The sequence below is a fragment of the Anabrus simplex genome, chromosome 2 (assembly GCF_040414725.1).
Source record: "Anabrus simplex isolate iqAnaSimp1 chromosome 2, ASM4041472v1, whole genome shotgun sequence".
In the NCBI taxonomy this organism is placed as follows: Eukaryota; Metazoa; Arthropoda; class Insecta; order Orthoptera; family Tettigoniidae; genus Anabrus; species Anabrus simplex.
The window spans coordinates 216,712,402-216,726,355 of record NC_090266.1 but is presented as its reverse complement, the minus strand read 5'-3'; the positions used below and the strand labels follow the sequence as shown (position 1 = coordinate 216,726,355).

The 13,954-nt window shown below is 37.3% G+C and overlaps 1 protein-coding gene across 1 annotated transcript in view; it reads right to left on the bottom strand.

Moving 5' to 3' along the window:
• Positions 1 to 10,097: 10,097 nt before the first annotated feature.
• LOC136864014 (BOS complex subunit ncln) overlaps positions 10,098 to 13,954 on the bottom strand; it is a 260,068-nt gene continuing 256,211 nt past the window's right edge. Inside the window, exon 13 of the mRNA XM_067140513.2 lies at positions 10,098 to 10,277. Coding sequence (XP_066996614.2) covers positions 10,212 to 10,277 — 66 coding nt within the window. The 3' untranslated portion in view covers positions 10,098 to 10,211. The remainder of the gene's footprint in view (positions 10,278 to 13,954) is intronic.

Sequence of the window (13,954 nt, the reverse complement as noted above, 5' to 3'; positions counted from 1 at the left end):
TATTTTCTCAAAGACCAAGTTGTAAAGCAAAATAATTAATTGAAGAGTGAAAATGGAAAAGGGTGAAAGTGCCACAGTGGTGAATTGTCTATCTTTGCAATGAATTGGCTGAAATTCAATCAATCACTACTGACCTGCATTTAGGGCAATCGTCGAAGTGACAATTCCCTACCTGTTGTTTTCACAGGTTTTTCTTAAATAATTGCAATGAAATTGGAAATTTATTGAACATCACTCTTCGTAAGTTATTCCAATCCCGAACTCCCCTTCCTATAAACGAATATTTGCCCCAATTTGTCCTATTGAATTCCAGTTTTATCTTCATATTGTGAACTTTTCTACTTTTAAAGACACCACAAAAAACTTATTCATCTACTGATGTCATTTCATGCCACCTCTCCACAGACAGCTCGGAACATACCACTTCTTTTATTGGGACTACTAAATGACTTTCTCCTCTTGGAATACTTCTTTCCTTCCTTAAAAATTCTCCTAACACTACTCAATGGATTACCTGTCCAATAACAGACCAACTACATTGGTATTACATACCACTTAGTCGAGCAGCTCGTTTCGTTTCTCCAAAGTCTCCCCAGCCCGAACTTGGCAACATTTTCGTAACGCTACTCTTTTGTCGGAAATCACACAGAACAAATAGAGCTGCTTTTCTTTGGATTTTTTCCAGTACTTAAATCAAATAATCCTGGTGAGAGTCCCATACACTGGAACCATATTCTAGTTGGGGTCTAAGCCATACCCCCAATCCTTACCGACAACACACCTACGCATAAAACGCACACGTCGGAGATTCGAGGCGTGGACCTCGACTGGGAAAGGCCAAACACAGCCCTGAACTGGAAACGGTGCCCATATCAAAATCATAACAGGAAAAACACAAAGCTACTAGCAATAAAATGCCAAGAAAATGTAAATGAGGGTTTATTATAATAATAAAATCAAGAGGAAACAAGAAATGAAGCCAGCAATTAAATAAAATAAATAAATGATACGTACATGTACACAACCCATCCAATTGAATTCATGACACTAATGCGTGAGCACAAACTTATCAAATACCAACCTCAAATTATTCATAACACGGGCTCGCCGTTATATTCTCAATCTCACAGCATAATCTGGTAATGCAAAGACAATATGTACGGGTTATTTCGGGCATGCTTTTCCGCGAGATTGATAAATATACGGCTTCATCATGAATTTTAACATCCACATCCACAACAATTACAACACAGATCAAAGCTTCTACGCAGCATGGAGGGCAAATGTACAGAGAAAAAAGATGCGAGATCGCGACATAACAATAAACATCTCTGAACCACGGAAGTAAAATTTAAACTCAAGGAGCATCACAGGCATGCATATGGCCTGAATAAGAAAAGAAAATGGCGGCCTCCTAGCCAAACACCGGCCGCGATAAAAAACCAAGGCAAAACAAATATAATCATGCCGGAAACAATCAGGCACCGAAACAAGGTTAAAATATAAAATTAGCAGATCGATATGTCATCCCTTCTCCCCATTCACTCGCAAGCACACTCCCAAACATTCAGACATCGCCGAAACGACAAAAATATGAGCATTAGCTCTCATAAATAAGTCGGAACTCAATCACTAGTAGTATGACTCACACGGTTACAAACCAGGGTCTCGCGTATGACAGAGCAGCGTCCATACCGCGCACAATAACCAGCACGATAATACAGACTCAGTAGTCACACATAAAACCATCATCTCACGTGCTGCGTACAACACGAATGGATCTCCGCGTCGACACGCAGGGTGTGCATTCATTGACGGCCAGACACAATACCATGAAGTGCACGAAAATAATCAATCAGAGACCCAGTTATAAATACATCGCAATCACGTCAACCACAGACATACGGCCCATTCATGCAGTACAGCACAAGGACGCATATCATCCGACCATCATTACTAAAAGGCGAAGGGCACAATTTACGCATAGTAATAATATAAATACAAGATTTACCGTACCTGCCATATCAATACTCAAGACATCAAGAAGAAAGGTGGTACGGATCAAGTTTAAATCTGTTAAAGATCCATTTGTGGCACAAAAACGCCACTCCAATATGCACGGGGTCCATGTTTACATTTCACACACGTAACAATGCAAGGAAGGGCTCCAAAGAGATAAAACTACTCTCTCGCCGAAAGAATGATCTCCCGTGCTCACGACCGAGGGAGCTGTCCTCTCTGATACAAAAATGGAAACACTTAAGTGAATTGAGGCAAGGCCGATACAATTTCTTTGTAATATGGGAAACAACATCTCAATGAACATGCTATATTAGCATGGTTTAGGTCTTACCAGGGACTTATATGCCCTCTCCTTTACATTCTTACTACAAACCCTAAATACCCTCAAAAGCATGTCCAGAAATCTGTACCCTTTACTTAAGATAATATTTATGTGATTACCCCAATTAATATCTTTCCTTATATTAACACCTAGATACTTACAATGATCCCCAAAAGGAACTTTCACGCCATCAACACAGTAATTAAAACTTAGAGGATTTTTCCTACTTGTGAAACTCACAACCTGACTTTTAACCCTGTTTATCATCATACTATTGTCTTCTGTCCATCTCACAACATTATCGAGGACAGTTTGGAGTTGCTAAAAATCTTGTAACTTACTTATTACTATATACAGAATAACATCATCTGCAAAAAGCCTTATCTCTGATTCCACTTCTTTACTCGTATCATTTATATGTATAAGAAAACATAAAGGTCCAACAATACTGCCTTAAGGAATTCCCCTCTTAATTATTACAGGGTCAGATAAAGATTTGCCTACTGTAATTCTCTGAGTTCTATTTTCTAGATATAGCTACCCATTCAATCACTTGTTTGTCTAGACCAATTGCACTCATTTTTGCCAGTGGTCTCCCATCATCTACCTTATCAAATGCCTTACATAGGTCATTTGCAATACAGTCCATTTGACCTCCTGAATCCAAGATGTCTACTATATCTTGATGGAATCCTACAAGCTGAGCTTCAGTGGAATAACCTTTCCTAAACCTGAACTGCCTTCTGTCAAACCAGTTATTAATTTTGCATACATGTCTAATATAATCAGAAAGAATGCTTTCTCAAAGCTTACATGCAATGCATGTCAAACTGACTGGCCTGTAATCCTTTTATACACAGGGGCTATTATAGCAACTCTTCATTCATTTGGTATAGCTTCTTCATGCAAACAATAATCAAATAATTACTTCAGATATGGTACTATATCCCAACCCTTTGTCTTCAGTATATCTCCAGAAACCTTATCAATTCCAGCTGCTTTTCTAGTTTTTAACTTTTGTATCCTACTGTAAATGTCATTGTTATCACAGCTAAATTTTAATACTTCTATAATATTAGTCACCTCCTCTATCAGGACATAATCCTTGTAACCAACAATCTTTACATACTGCTGACTGAATATTTCTGCCTTTTGTAGATCCTCCCATACACAATCCCCTTGTTCATTAAGGATTCCTGGAATGGCCTTCTTGGAACCTGTTTCGGCCTTCAAGTACCTATATAAACCCTTCCATTTTTCACTAAAATTTGTATGACCGCCAATTATACTTGCCATCATGTTATCCTTAGCCGACTTCTTTGCTAGATTAAGTTTCCTAGTAAGTTCCTTCAATTTCTTCTTACTTCCACAGCCAATTTTAACTTTTTTTCCAACCTGCACCTCCTTCTTAGTCTCTTTACTTCACTGTTATAATATAGTGGATCTTTACCATTCCTTACCACCTTTAAAGGTACAAACCAGTTTTCACATTCCTCAACAATTGCTCTAAACCCATCTCAGAGTCTGTTTACATTTTTATTTACTGTTTTTCATCTATGATAGTTACATTTTAGAAACTCCCTCATACCTGTTTTATCAGCCATATGGTACTGCCTAATAGTCCTAATTTTTATACCTTCCTTTCTATCACATTTATTTTTAACTATGACAAAAACAGCTTCATGATCACTAATACCATTTATTACTTCATTTTCTCCATAGAGCTCATCTGGTTTTAATAGCACCACATCCAGAATATTCTTTCCTCTAGTTGGTTCCATCACTTTCTGAATCAGCTGCCCTTCCCATATTAACTTGTTTGCCATTTGTTGGTCATGCTTCCGGTCGTTCGCATAACCTTCCCAATTGACATTTGGTAAATTGAGAGAACCCGCCACAATCAAGTTCCTTTCCATATCGTTTCCCACATAGTTGATTATCTTATCAAATAATTCTGAATCAGTGTCAGTGCTACCCTTCCCCGGTCTGTACACTCCAAAGACATGAAGTTGCCTATTATCTTTAGAGATGAGCCTTACACCTAGAATTTTATGTTTTTCATCTTGAACTTTTTCGTAGCTTACAAATTCTTCTTTCACCAGAATGAATACTCCCCCTCCTACCATTCCTATCCTATCTCTACAATATACATACCAGTTCAGTGAGAATATTTCTGCATCCATTATATCATTTCCCACCCATGATTCAACTCCTATTACAATATCTGGTAAGTATAAATCTATTACATTACTTAATTCTATTCCTTTCTATACAATACTTCTATAGTTCAGCACTAACATTTTTATGTCCTCCCTACTTGACTTCCAGATAGATCCCTGTACCCTTAACACTGCTCTCTAGACCACCCAGTTTCCCGGAATGTACCTCCCTATAACCCTTCTAAACAAATTTCATAGCTTATATGTACCACTGAAGTTTAACTTCTTAGCCGGGTGTGACAAGTTAATTCGTCCACCAATAGTTGTTACTCAATCGGGTAATGATGAGTTAACTCATCTAGAGCCTTTGAAAAGTGTTATCTCGTCTCTTATTGTTGTTTAGTGTAGTTCTGTGATCGCGTTATAGATGTCAGTAGGTACGAGACTTGCCACGATACAATGCATGCCAATATTTAATTGTATTTTCTTCCGTACATAATGGCTAAGTGCGCTCGTTTGGATGATGAAACTATTCTTCATCTTATTTATTCAGATGACGAATTAGATGACAACTCTTTGGATAGTAACGATAGCACAAGTGGTGAAAGAGAGAGTGAACTTGCTTCTGAAAATGAACAAGACGGAGAAGATATTAGCTTGCTGACAAGTGATACAGCCACTTCGCACTGGCATAGCCAAGGTAATCCTCGTGCTCCTTTTACGTTTGTATCGGACAGTAAAATAAATATTGATGTGATTCCAACAAAGCGAGCCCATTGTTCTATTTTAGCCAGTTTGTAGAGGAGAATCTAATCAAGCTAATAAGTGAGCAGACAAATAAATACGCAGAACAATTTTTCGAAGTGCATACGGTACTGAAGCCTCGGTTGCGAGCTCAGGATTGGACTCCAACTACCACACAAGAGATGAAGTTATTCCTATCCCTTCTGATTTTTCAAGGAATAATAAAGAAGCCTACTTATGAACTGTACTTTCGGGATTCCATCTCAACACCATTCTTCCAGAAAGTGATGAGTGAGACAAGGTTTTCATTATTATTGAAATTTTGTCATTTTGTTGACAATAAGACTTACGATGCCAACATGAGTGGGAAGTTATTCAAAATCTCGCCTGTTTTGGATCCAATTCACAAGAAGTGCCAAGAATTGTATACAACACAGGATAACATTTGTGTGGATGAATCACTAGTGCTGGGGAAGGGAAGGCTGCAGTGGAAGCAATTCATACCTTCGAAAAGGAGTCGCTTTAGTTTCAAACTGTTCTTTCTTTGTGAGAGTGGTTCAGGGTACATTTGAAATTTTATTGTATATACTGGGAAGGAGACAGATTTTGGGAACTTGTATCCCAATACTCCTGTATCAAGTAGAGTAATCCTGGAACTGTCACATGAACTATTGAACAAAGGATACACATTGTATCTAGATAACTGGTATTCCAGTGTTCAGTTAGCTGAAACTTTATGTAGCATGGACACTAATATGGTGGGAACGATGCGTATAAATCGCCTTGGGGTACCTGATGTTCTCAAGAATAAATGCTTGAAGAAAGGTGAGCACATTGCCAGATATAAGGACAAGATTATATTGTCTTGCGCTGGAAAGATAAGAGATTGTCTTGCGCTGGAAAGATAAGAGGGAAGTTACTATGATTAGTACGATTCACGACGAGACCTTCATATGGGAACAAAAAGTGGGGTCCACCTATTCAATACAATACAATGTTATAAAATGAATTATAACATTTTATTATTCATGGGACTGGTTTCGATGCTGGTGTGCATCATCTTCAGCCTCAAAATTAGAAAAACATACAATGACAACTTAAGGTTGCAAAAACAATGCATAAAAGTATACACAAATCTTATAAATGACAGGAGGAATGACTTGATTAAAAACATGAGCTGTGAACATTAGCTTGTAACATTAACCTAAAAGTACACTCTTCTAAGAAATATAGCACCAATTATCTTGAAGCTTTGTGTAAATGTCCTCTTAACAAGAGTTCACTGAATCTTAAAAACTTTGAATGATATGTGACTAGATCAACAATGAGCTGAGGACAATAACTTATATATCGCTATCTTAAAAGTCCAACACCATATTTCCTTTTTCATGAGAAAATTTGTATGAAAGTCCTCTTGATGAACATTCACCGAGTCTTGTTTTACCACTGATTGAAAAAGATCGTTTGTTAAAATAGCTTAACCAGTCTGAAGACGTAACAAATTTTAAATCTAAAGAGAACATGAAGGAACTTCAAACTCTGCTTTTTACGTAGTAAAATGCATGTCTTCTCTAACTTAAGAAATTGTGGCTGGATTCGGTCTACTAAGTATTCTATAGCAAGTTTTTACATGAAAATGAGGCAGACGCCGTGTTTCCCCAGGGTGATTAAACGACGTTCTCGGTTCAAAATGGGACCTGAAGCAGATAAAAAAAAAGAGGGGGATGTTAAGAAAAACACTTGAAAAAAGATAAGGTCCTGTCCTAAGAAATTAATGTGAATATGAGACTCACCTCTGGCTGTGTGTATGATGTGTGTAATTAGATGTTAGAGAAGACACAGAGTTGAAAGACACCGTGACCAATTTTCCTGTGTTGGAGGGGAAGGCAGAGAAATTGATCAAGGGAGGTACTGACGGGAAATAGCAGGATAGGCAGGGAAAGGGAGAGGAGAAGGAGGGGCTTAAAGGCGGGAAGAGAGAGGGGAACTCTGTAGGGCGATGCGGTGAGAGGGCGTGGCATGAGAACTTTTTCTGCATGCTTTGAAAGACTGATCTGCTATTGGAAACTTTTCAAAGTCTGAAAAACGCTATCAAAAATCAAACAATACTTCTGGTTTAACAGAAATATCGTTCAGATTTAAACCAGAACTAAAACATTGATCCAGGTGAATGAAACAAATCTCAGTGATGTCAAGCAAAGTACCTTTATTGAGAACCTGTAAAACTGTGAGATCCTGATCAATGTTAGTAAAATTATGCTGAAAATCTTTCATATGCTGCCCCATTGCCTGGATTAATTTCTTAGGACAGGAGCTTATCTTTTTTCAAGAGTTTTTCTTAACATCCCCCTCATTTTTCTTTATCTGCTTCTGGTCCCAGTTTGAACCGAGAACATCGTTTAGCACCCAGGGAAAACACGGAGTCCACCTCATTTTCATGTAAAAACTTGCTATAGAATACTTAGTAGACCGAATCCAGCCACAATTTCTCAAGTTAGAGAAGACATGCATTTTACTAAGTAAAAAACTGAGTTTGTTCCTTCATGTTCTCTTTAGATTTAAAATTTGTTACCTCTTAAGACTGGTTAAGCTATTTTAACGATCGATCTTTTTAAATCAATGGTAAAACAAAATATTTTTTGATTGAAGTTCTTAATATTTGCACCATTTACTTCAAGACTCGGTGAATGTTCATCAAGAAGACTTTCATAAAAATATTCTCATGAAAAAGGAAATATGGTGTTGGACTTTGAAGATAGTGATATATAAGTTATTGTCCTCGGCTCATTGTTAATCTAGTCATATATCATTCAAAGTTTTTAAGATTCAGTGAACTCTTGTTAAGAGGACGTTTACACAAAGCTTTAAGATAATTGGTGCTATATTTTTTAGAAGAGTGTACTTTTAGGTTAATGTTACAAGCTAATGTTCATAGCTCATGTTTTTAATCAAGTCATTCCTCCTGTCATTTATAAGATTTGTGTACACTTTTATGCATTGTTTTTGCAACCTTAAGTTGTCATTGTCTGTTTTTCTAATTTTGTGGCTGAAGCAAAACAATGAAACCAGTCCCATCGATAATAAATGTTATGATTCATTTTATAACATTGTATTGTATTGAATTGAATAGGAGGACCCCACTTTTTGTTCCCATTAGATTCTCGGTTCAATACGGATTTAATATGAAGTTTTTAAACTTGAATGAGACTTTCATAGACGTAGAGAAAAGGAACAAAGTGGAACAAAAACCGAAGCTAGCAGTGGACTACAATAAGAATATGGGTGGAGTAGAAAAGAGCGATGGAGCGATGGAGGTATACCCTATTGCACGAGAAAGAGTAAAGAAGTACTACTTCAAACTCTTCATGCATTTGCTAGACACTGTTTGTTTCAATGCTTTCCAGCTGTGTACGACAAAGGGGGGAACCAAAGACAGGTTGCACTTTATGATTGAGCTAGGCGAACAGATAGTTCGAGAGAATCTCGAAGAAGCAGCCAACGGAATGAGAAGCCCCCAAGTAGGAAGGCCATCACTGAAACCTGCACCAACACGATTTACAGAGAGGCATTTCCCAGACTTCATCCCTTCCAGTGACCAAAAGAAGTGTGTGACAAAGAGGTGCAAAGTGTGTTATGACAAAGGTGTTACGAAAGAAAGTCTGTATTGGTGCCCAGATTGCAAGGCTGGACTTCGTGTAGCTCCGTGCTTCAAGGCGTACCATTGCAAACAGAAACTCATTGAAGATTATTCTCACAATTCTTTTTTGTATCATCATGTACAGTATAGTCCTTTAATTTCATTTTTTTCTGTTTTTCTTGCTATATTGTTATAAAACAAAATCATATAGTGTAATAATAACGTACTTCATTAAAACAGTGACACTTTTATTGGTTGTTAGTTACAAATGCAAATCAAAAGAAGCCACGTTTCCCTTTGCAAAAATAAAATTATCACGAATTTGTCTCTTGGTCATGGCCATCCATAAACGGATGCTAATTTCAGATGACCACCAGCCATAAGACATAGCCGGCACGGTTGCTAGGTAACATGGTATGACCATCAATCCATACCTTACATCATAACCTGCACGGTTGCAAGGGTTACAATTCCATCAGAACTTTTGTGATGTTAACTTCCGTAACACAAATTTTCAGATGACTACCAGCCATAAGACATATTTATGTCAAAACGGGCAGGCTAGATAACTCGTCTTCCGAGAAGGCATGCACGCGTAATGGGCGGGATGACTTTCTTCGTCAATCGCGGAAGCACATAACGGGTGGGACAAGTTCCTTCGTCATTCGTGGAAGCATAATGGGCATGACGAGGTAACTCGCATCCGCATCGTTACAATGGGCGTGACATATTAATTCGTTTTCAGTCAAAATATATTCCCCGCTACGAATGTTCATTTCTCGGTGCAAACTCCCCGGTTAAGAGGTAGATCTGAGCGCAGATCCCTATCTCCTACCCACCCATTAGGATCTAGAAAGGGAACTTTGCCATACCATGGTGAGGGCTAGAAGTCTGGAGACACACAATATGAACTTTACCATGTTATTCCGTATGGTCCTTTCAGCCTATTCCGTGCAAAAAACAAAAAAAAAGACAATTCTTCATTGTGGCACTTTCACTCTTCAATTCTTTGACCCTTGTTCCCATTACTACCATGGCATATTTAATGGTTACCAAAAAATAAAAATTATAACTATGACCTCATGTTAAAAAATCTCACTGCTCTAACAATTAAAAATTTTCAGTCATAATATTAAGTTGGGAACTTTCCCCACCTTCATGCCCTGTATATTAAGTATGAGAAATTAGGAAGAGTTTCAGAATCACTAATATAAAAAGGAACAAAAGGGATATTTTATTAATTATGCCTTTAAACCTGAGATTAATTACAAATATGGAGATCACATATATTGTCGGAGCAAATTACTTCCACCCTCTATTTACATATTCAATATTGTTTACTCTTCTCAGGACCAATAAACGAAGAGATCATTGTGTAGCAGACTGGAAATTTCTGGAACAAACAAGGGAGTTTTAATTAATGTATCTGTTTAAATATAAATTATGAACAGGAACATATACTAGATATTAACAATCCACATTCAAATTTTAGCAAAGGAAAATTTTCCATTTGAAACAAATAAAAACCTGAAGTCCTTTTACACTCTTGAACGCTCATTACACATTACCTTCATACAAATTTTTTTCTGTAATCAGTATAATATAAATTAAATATCTGATAGAAGAACTGTTGAGTGTATTTATTGATCCTCCTGTTCAATACATTACTTTATCTCTTATGATGAAGTATTAAGTTTATTCAGATATGTTTTGACTCTTAACAGTCATAGGTTATAAACTTCATGGTTCTGATCCGTATTGAATTGTAATTACAATATAATTATTAAATTAATATAGTAATAGTCCACCTTTCAATACTATAATATGCAATATTCTAAATTACATTAATTAGGGACTAGTTTCGGCTGGGGCTGGCCATCTTCAGCCTTAATGTAAAACATCTAATAACTAAACAAATGTACATGCACACAACTGACATAAAACAAACGAAACAAATATATACAAATTGACATTAAAAACTGGGATGAAATTATAAGTAAATTTGAAAATAACTAGGTTCTAACATCATGAGTATCCTCATCATCGAGACTCTTTCATGTATTAATATAAGTTACACAGATCTGTTAGTTCTAATACCGCTAATCATTACTAATTCAATTATAAACAAGAACTGGTAAATGTTGATCCCGTAGTTCACCATCAAATGTATTTGAGTGGTGTTAGCCATATGCAAGTCATTGGACACCGCTGTAAATCACCACTAGCTGACGGAGAACTGTTAGATGTTGTTTCATCATCAATCAAAGTAATAAAATGAGATGCTCTCGTGGTGCTTGTTAAATCATGCTGAAATGTTGTTGGACATTGTCAGGATGGCACATGAAGATGTGGTTAAAACAGATACATTGTGTCTGGTATAAAATTTGCAATTCATTGCGGTGCGAAGAGTCATCTTCAGTGACCTACGTAGGGTAAACTCTGTACTCACTGGCACTGTTAAGGCACAATGTTATGCTCTCTTGTCACTGGTACTCACATTCTGACATTAGAAGTAATTAGGACCATGGATTCTGAATAAGGACACTTGTAGAATTACAATGATTATTTATTTTTTAAAAATGGTTCAAAGTTACAAAATAAAAAATTACAGTCATTGGCACGTACATATACAGTGACTGACTGGCACTAAAATGGACAGCTATTGGCACCCACCAGAACACATTACCATAAATATTAACATGGAATTCAATACACAGAATGACAAATACATATGAGTACCGGTACGTGAATGTTTACATTAATCCACCAATGTTCACAAAGCTGGGTGTTCTAGTCCATAGAACCTGCATCGGAGTCCATACCAGATGAACTATCTGCATACTTTAAGCACAGGTGGCAGACATAGGAATCGTCCTCTTCAGGAATGTGTATCTTATGAATGTCTGGCACACACCTCTTGTGAAACAGTTTACTGCACAATAAACACAGCAAATCAGTCGGCCCCACGATTTTTGTGCATTTAAAGCACATCCCTCGTTTATCATTGCATGCATTACTAACGTCATCTACATAAACTTCTTCCTTCACTTCCAATTTTTTATGTATCTTCCTTTTTAGTTTAGGATCATTTTGCTTCATTTCCTCTCTTTTCTTCTTTCTTTCTTGTTTAGCAAGTTCTTCTGTCTTTTTCTTATTTTCTTTCTCCTGAAATAAGATTTTCCATGATTTGCATGTCACAATGAAAGGCATTCTCTCTGCGTTTCTCTTAAATTTTCTTTTTGGTGTGCTTGGCCATTATAGAATTTCTTGCAGTGGAGAATTATCCACGTCATTGAGCCTGATTTCCGGTTCCTCATCAACACAAGGATTAACATCCTGGGTACGTGTGTTGGTGTCTTCTAGCTCCACATGAAGCTTTTCTTCTGTTCGTACACGGCTAGGACCAGCCTCATCAAAGGTATCGCTCTGTGGGATGACCACTTCAGACAAAATCGTGGGAATTTCCATAGCTTCAATAAGTCTCTTAAGGTCCAATTCAGAGTCATCTCTACCATTAAGGTCTCTTATGAGCTCAATTCCAACAATTTCTCAAAAATGTTCAGATGTGAGGACCTTGGTAGGTGGTTCTAAAGGCCTTGGTTCAGTGGTTCTCTTCTCCAGACATTTTGTGAAATCAATCTTATATGGATTCCATGGATACAAGCCACATGCTTCGAAAGCCACTTACAGTGGTGTGTTCTAGACCATAGTTTTTCACAGCTGCCTGTAAGACTGGAGCGAACCATTCTTTGGTTAATATTTTGTCAGGGTTTTCATTGTGCCATTCCAGAACTGCAAATTTCCAACCGATTTTAAGTGGCCTGAATGTTGCAACACCGAGTGGCTGCAACATTCTCGTCTCATTTGGATAGAGAGATATCAGTATTATATGTAGTTCAAATCAATGTTCACTCAATTGGCATGTTAAGCGAGGACGATATCCATCTACAAATAGGATTACGGGGAACGTTATATTCTACTTCTGAAGAAACGGGGCAAATACATTACCAATATACTTGTAAAATACCTCTGCTGTCATCCAGTTTGAAGGACTATGCCCCACTCCCCAATCATCAGGAATCCTCTTTGAAACTTCATGTGGTATTCTCTGGTATGGATATATCACCATGGATGGACACATTATTCCAGATGCAGAAAATGCAAACATTGTTGTGATGGATGTCTTTGCAGGGCCTTTGTCAAATTAATAAACATTTCTGTCAGCTTTACCTGCAAGAACCTTTCCAGTTTTGGGCACAGTTGAAAACCGGATGCATCGCCATTTCTTTCAAGATGTCCAAACAATCTTCTTCTTTCAAGATCTCTTCAACTTGATGAAACCTAAGAAATTTCAGAACTGTGAAACTTTAGAAAATTAAATCAACCTAGAAGGGGCTAAAAATTCATATAGTTTACTTAGGTTTTCAATCATGCAGTTTATCAAGAGTAAGCCAGAGGGAGGTAAAATTCACGTATTAAATTTTCACTATTTCTGAATATCAGCACTTACACTTGTACCAGTTGACAGTTCAGGATGACGATGAAGAAATGCCCTAAACCATCTATCTCCAGGCATGTTATCTTTGAAAGGAGTTTCTCTCTTATTCAGGGTTAAGAATTCCTTAACTGACAATTGGACATCACTAACTTTCTCCGAGGAAATCTTTTCCGGGGGCATTCAATTATCCATTTCACTAGCAATTGTTCCTCATTGTCAGTAAGTATGGGAGATGGTCCCATTGAAGGTTTAGAACATTTGTTGCTCAAACGAAACTGTAATGTAGGCCTAGGAATGTTATATTTCTTTGATGCTGCCTTCTTCGATAAACCCCATCGAATGTCCTGTAGAGCATGACCTAAATGAGCAGGGTTATATGCACAATTCCTTGTTCTTTCCTCTTCTCAATCCTCCCTGAATTGACACAATTCACTGTGATGTTCCTAAAACAAAAGAATACACTATCATGCATTGGTACTGCCCATAACTATACATATGACAATGATTGGCACTGAATAAGGGCATTTGGCACCCTGTGCCAACAACTGTTAAATTTGATACTAGGCCTTTCA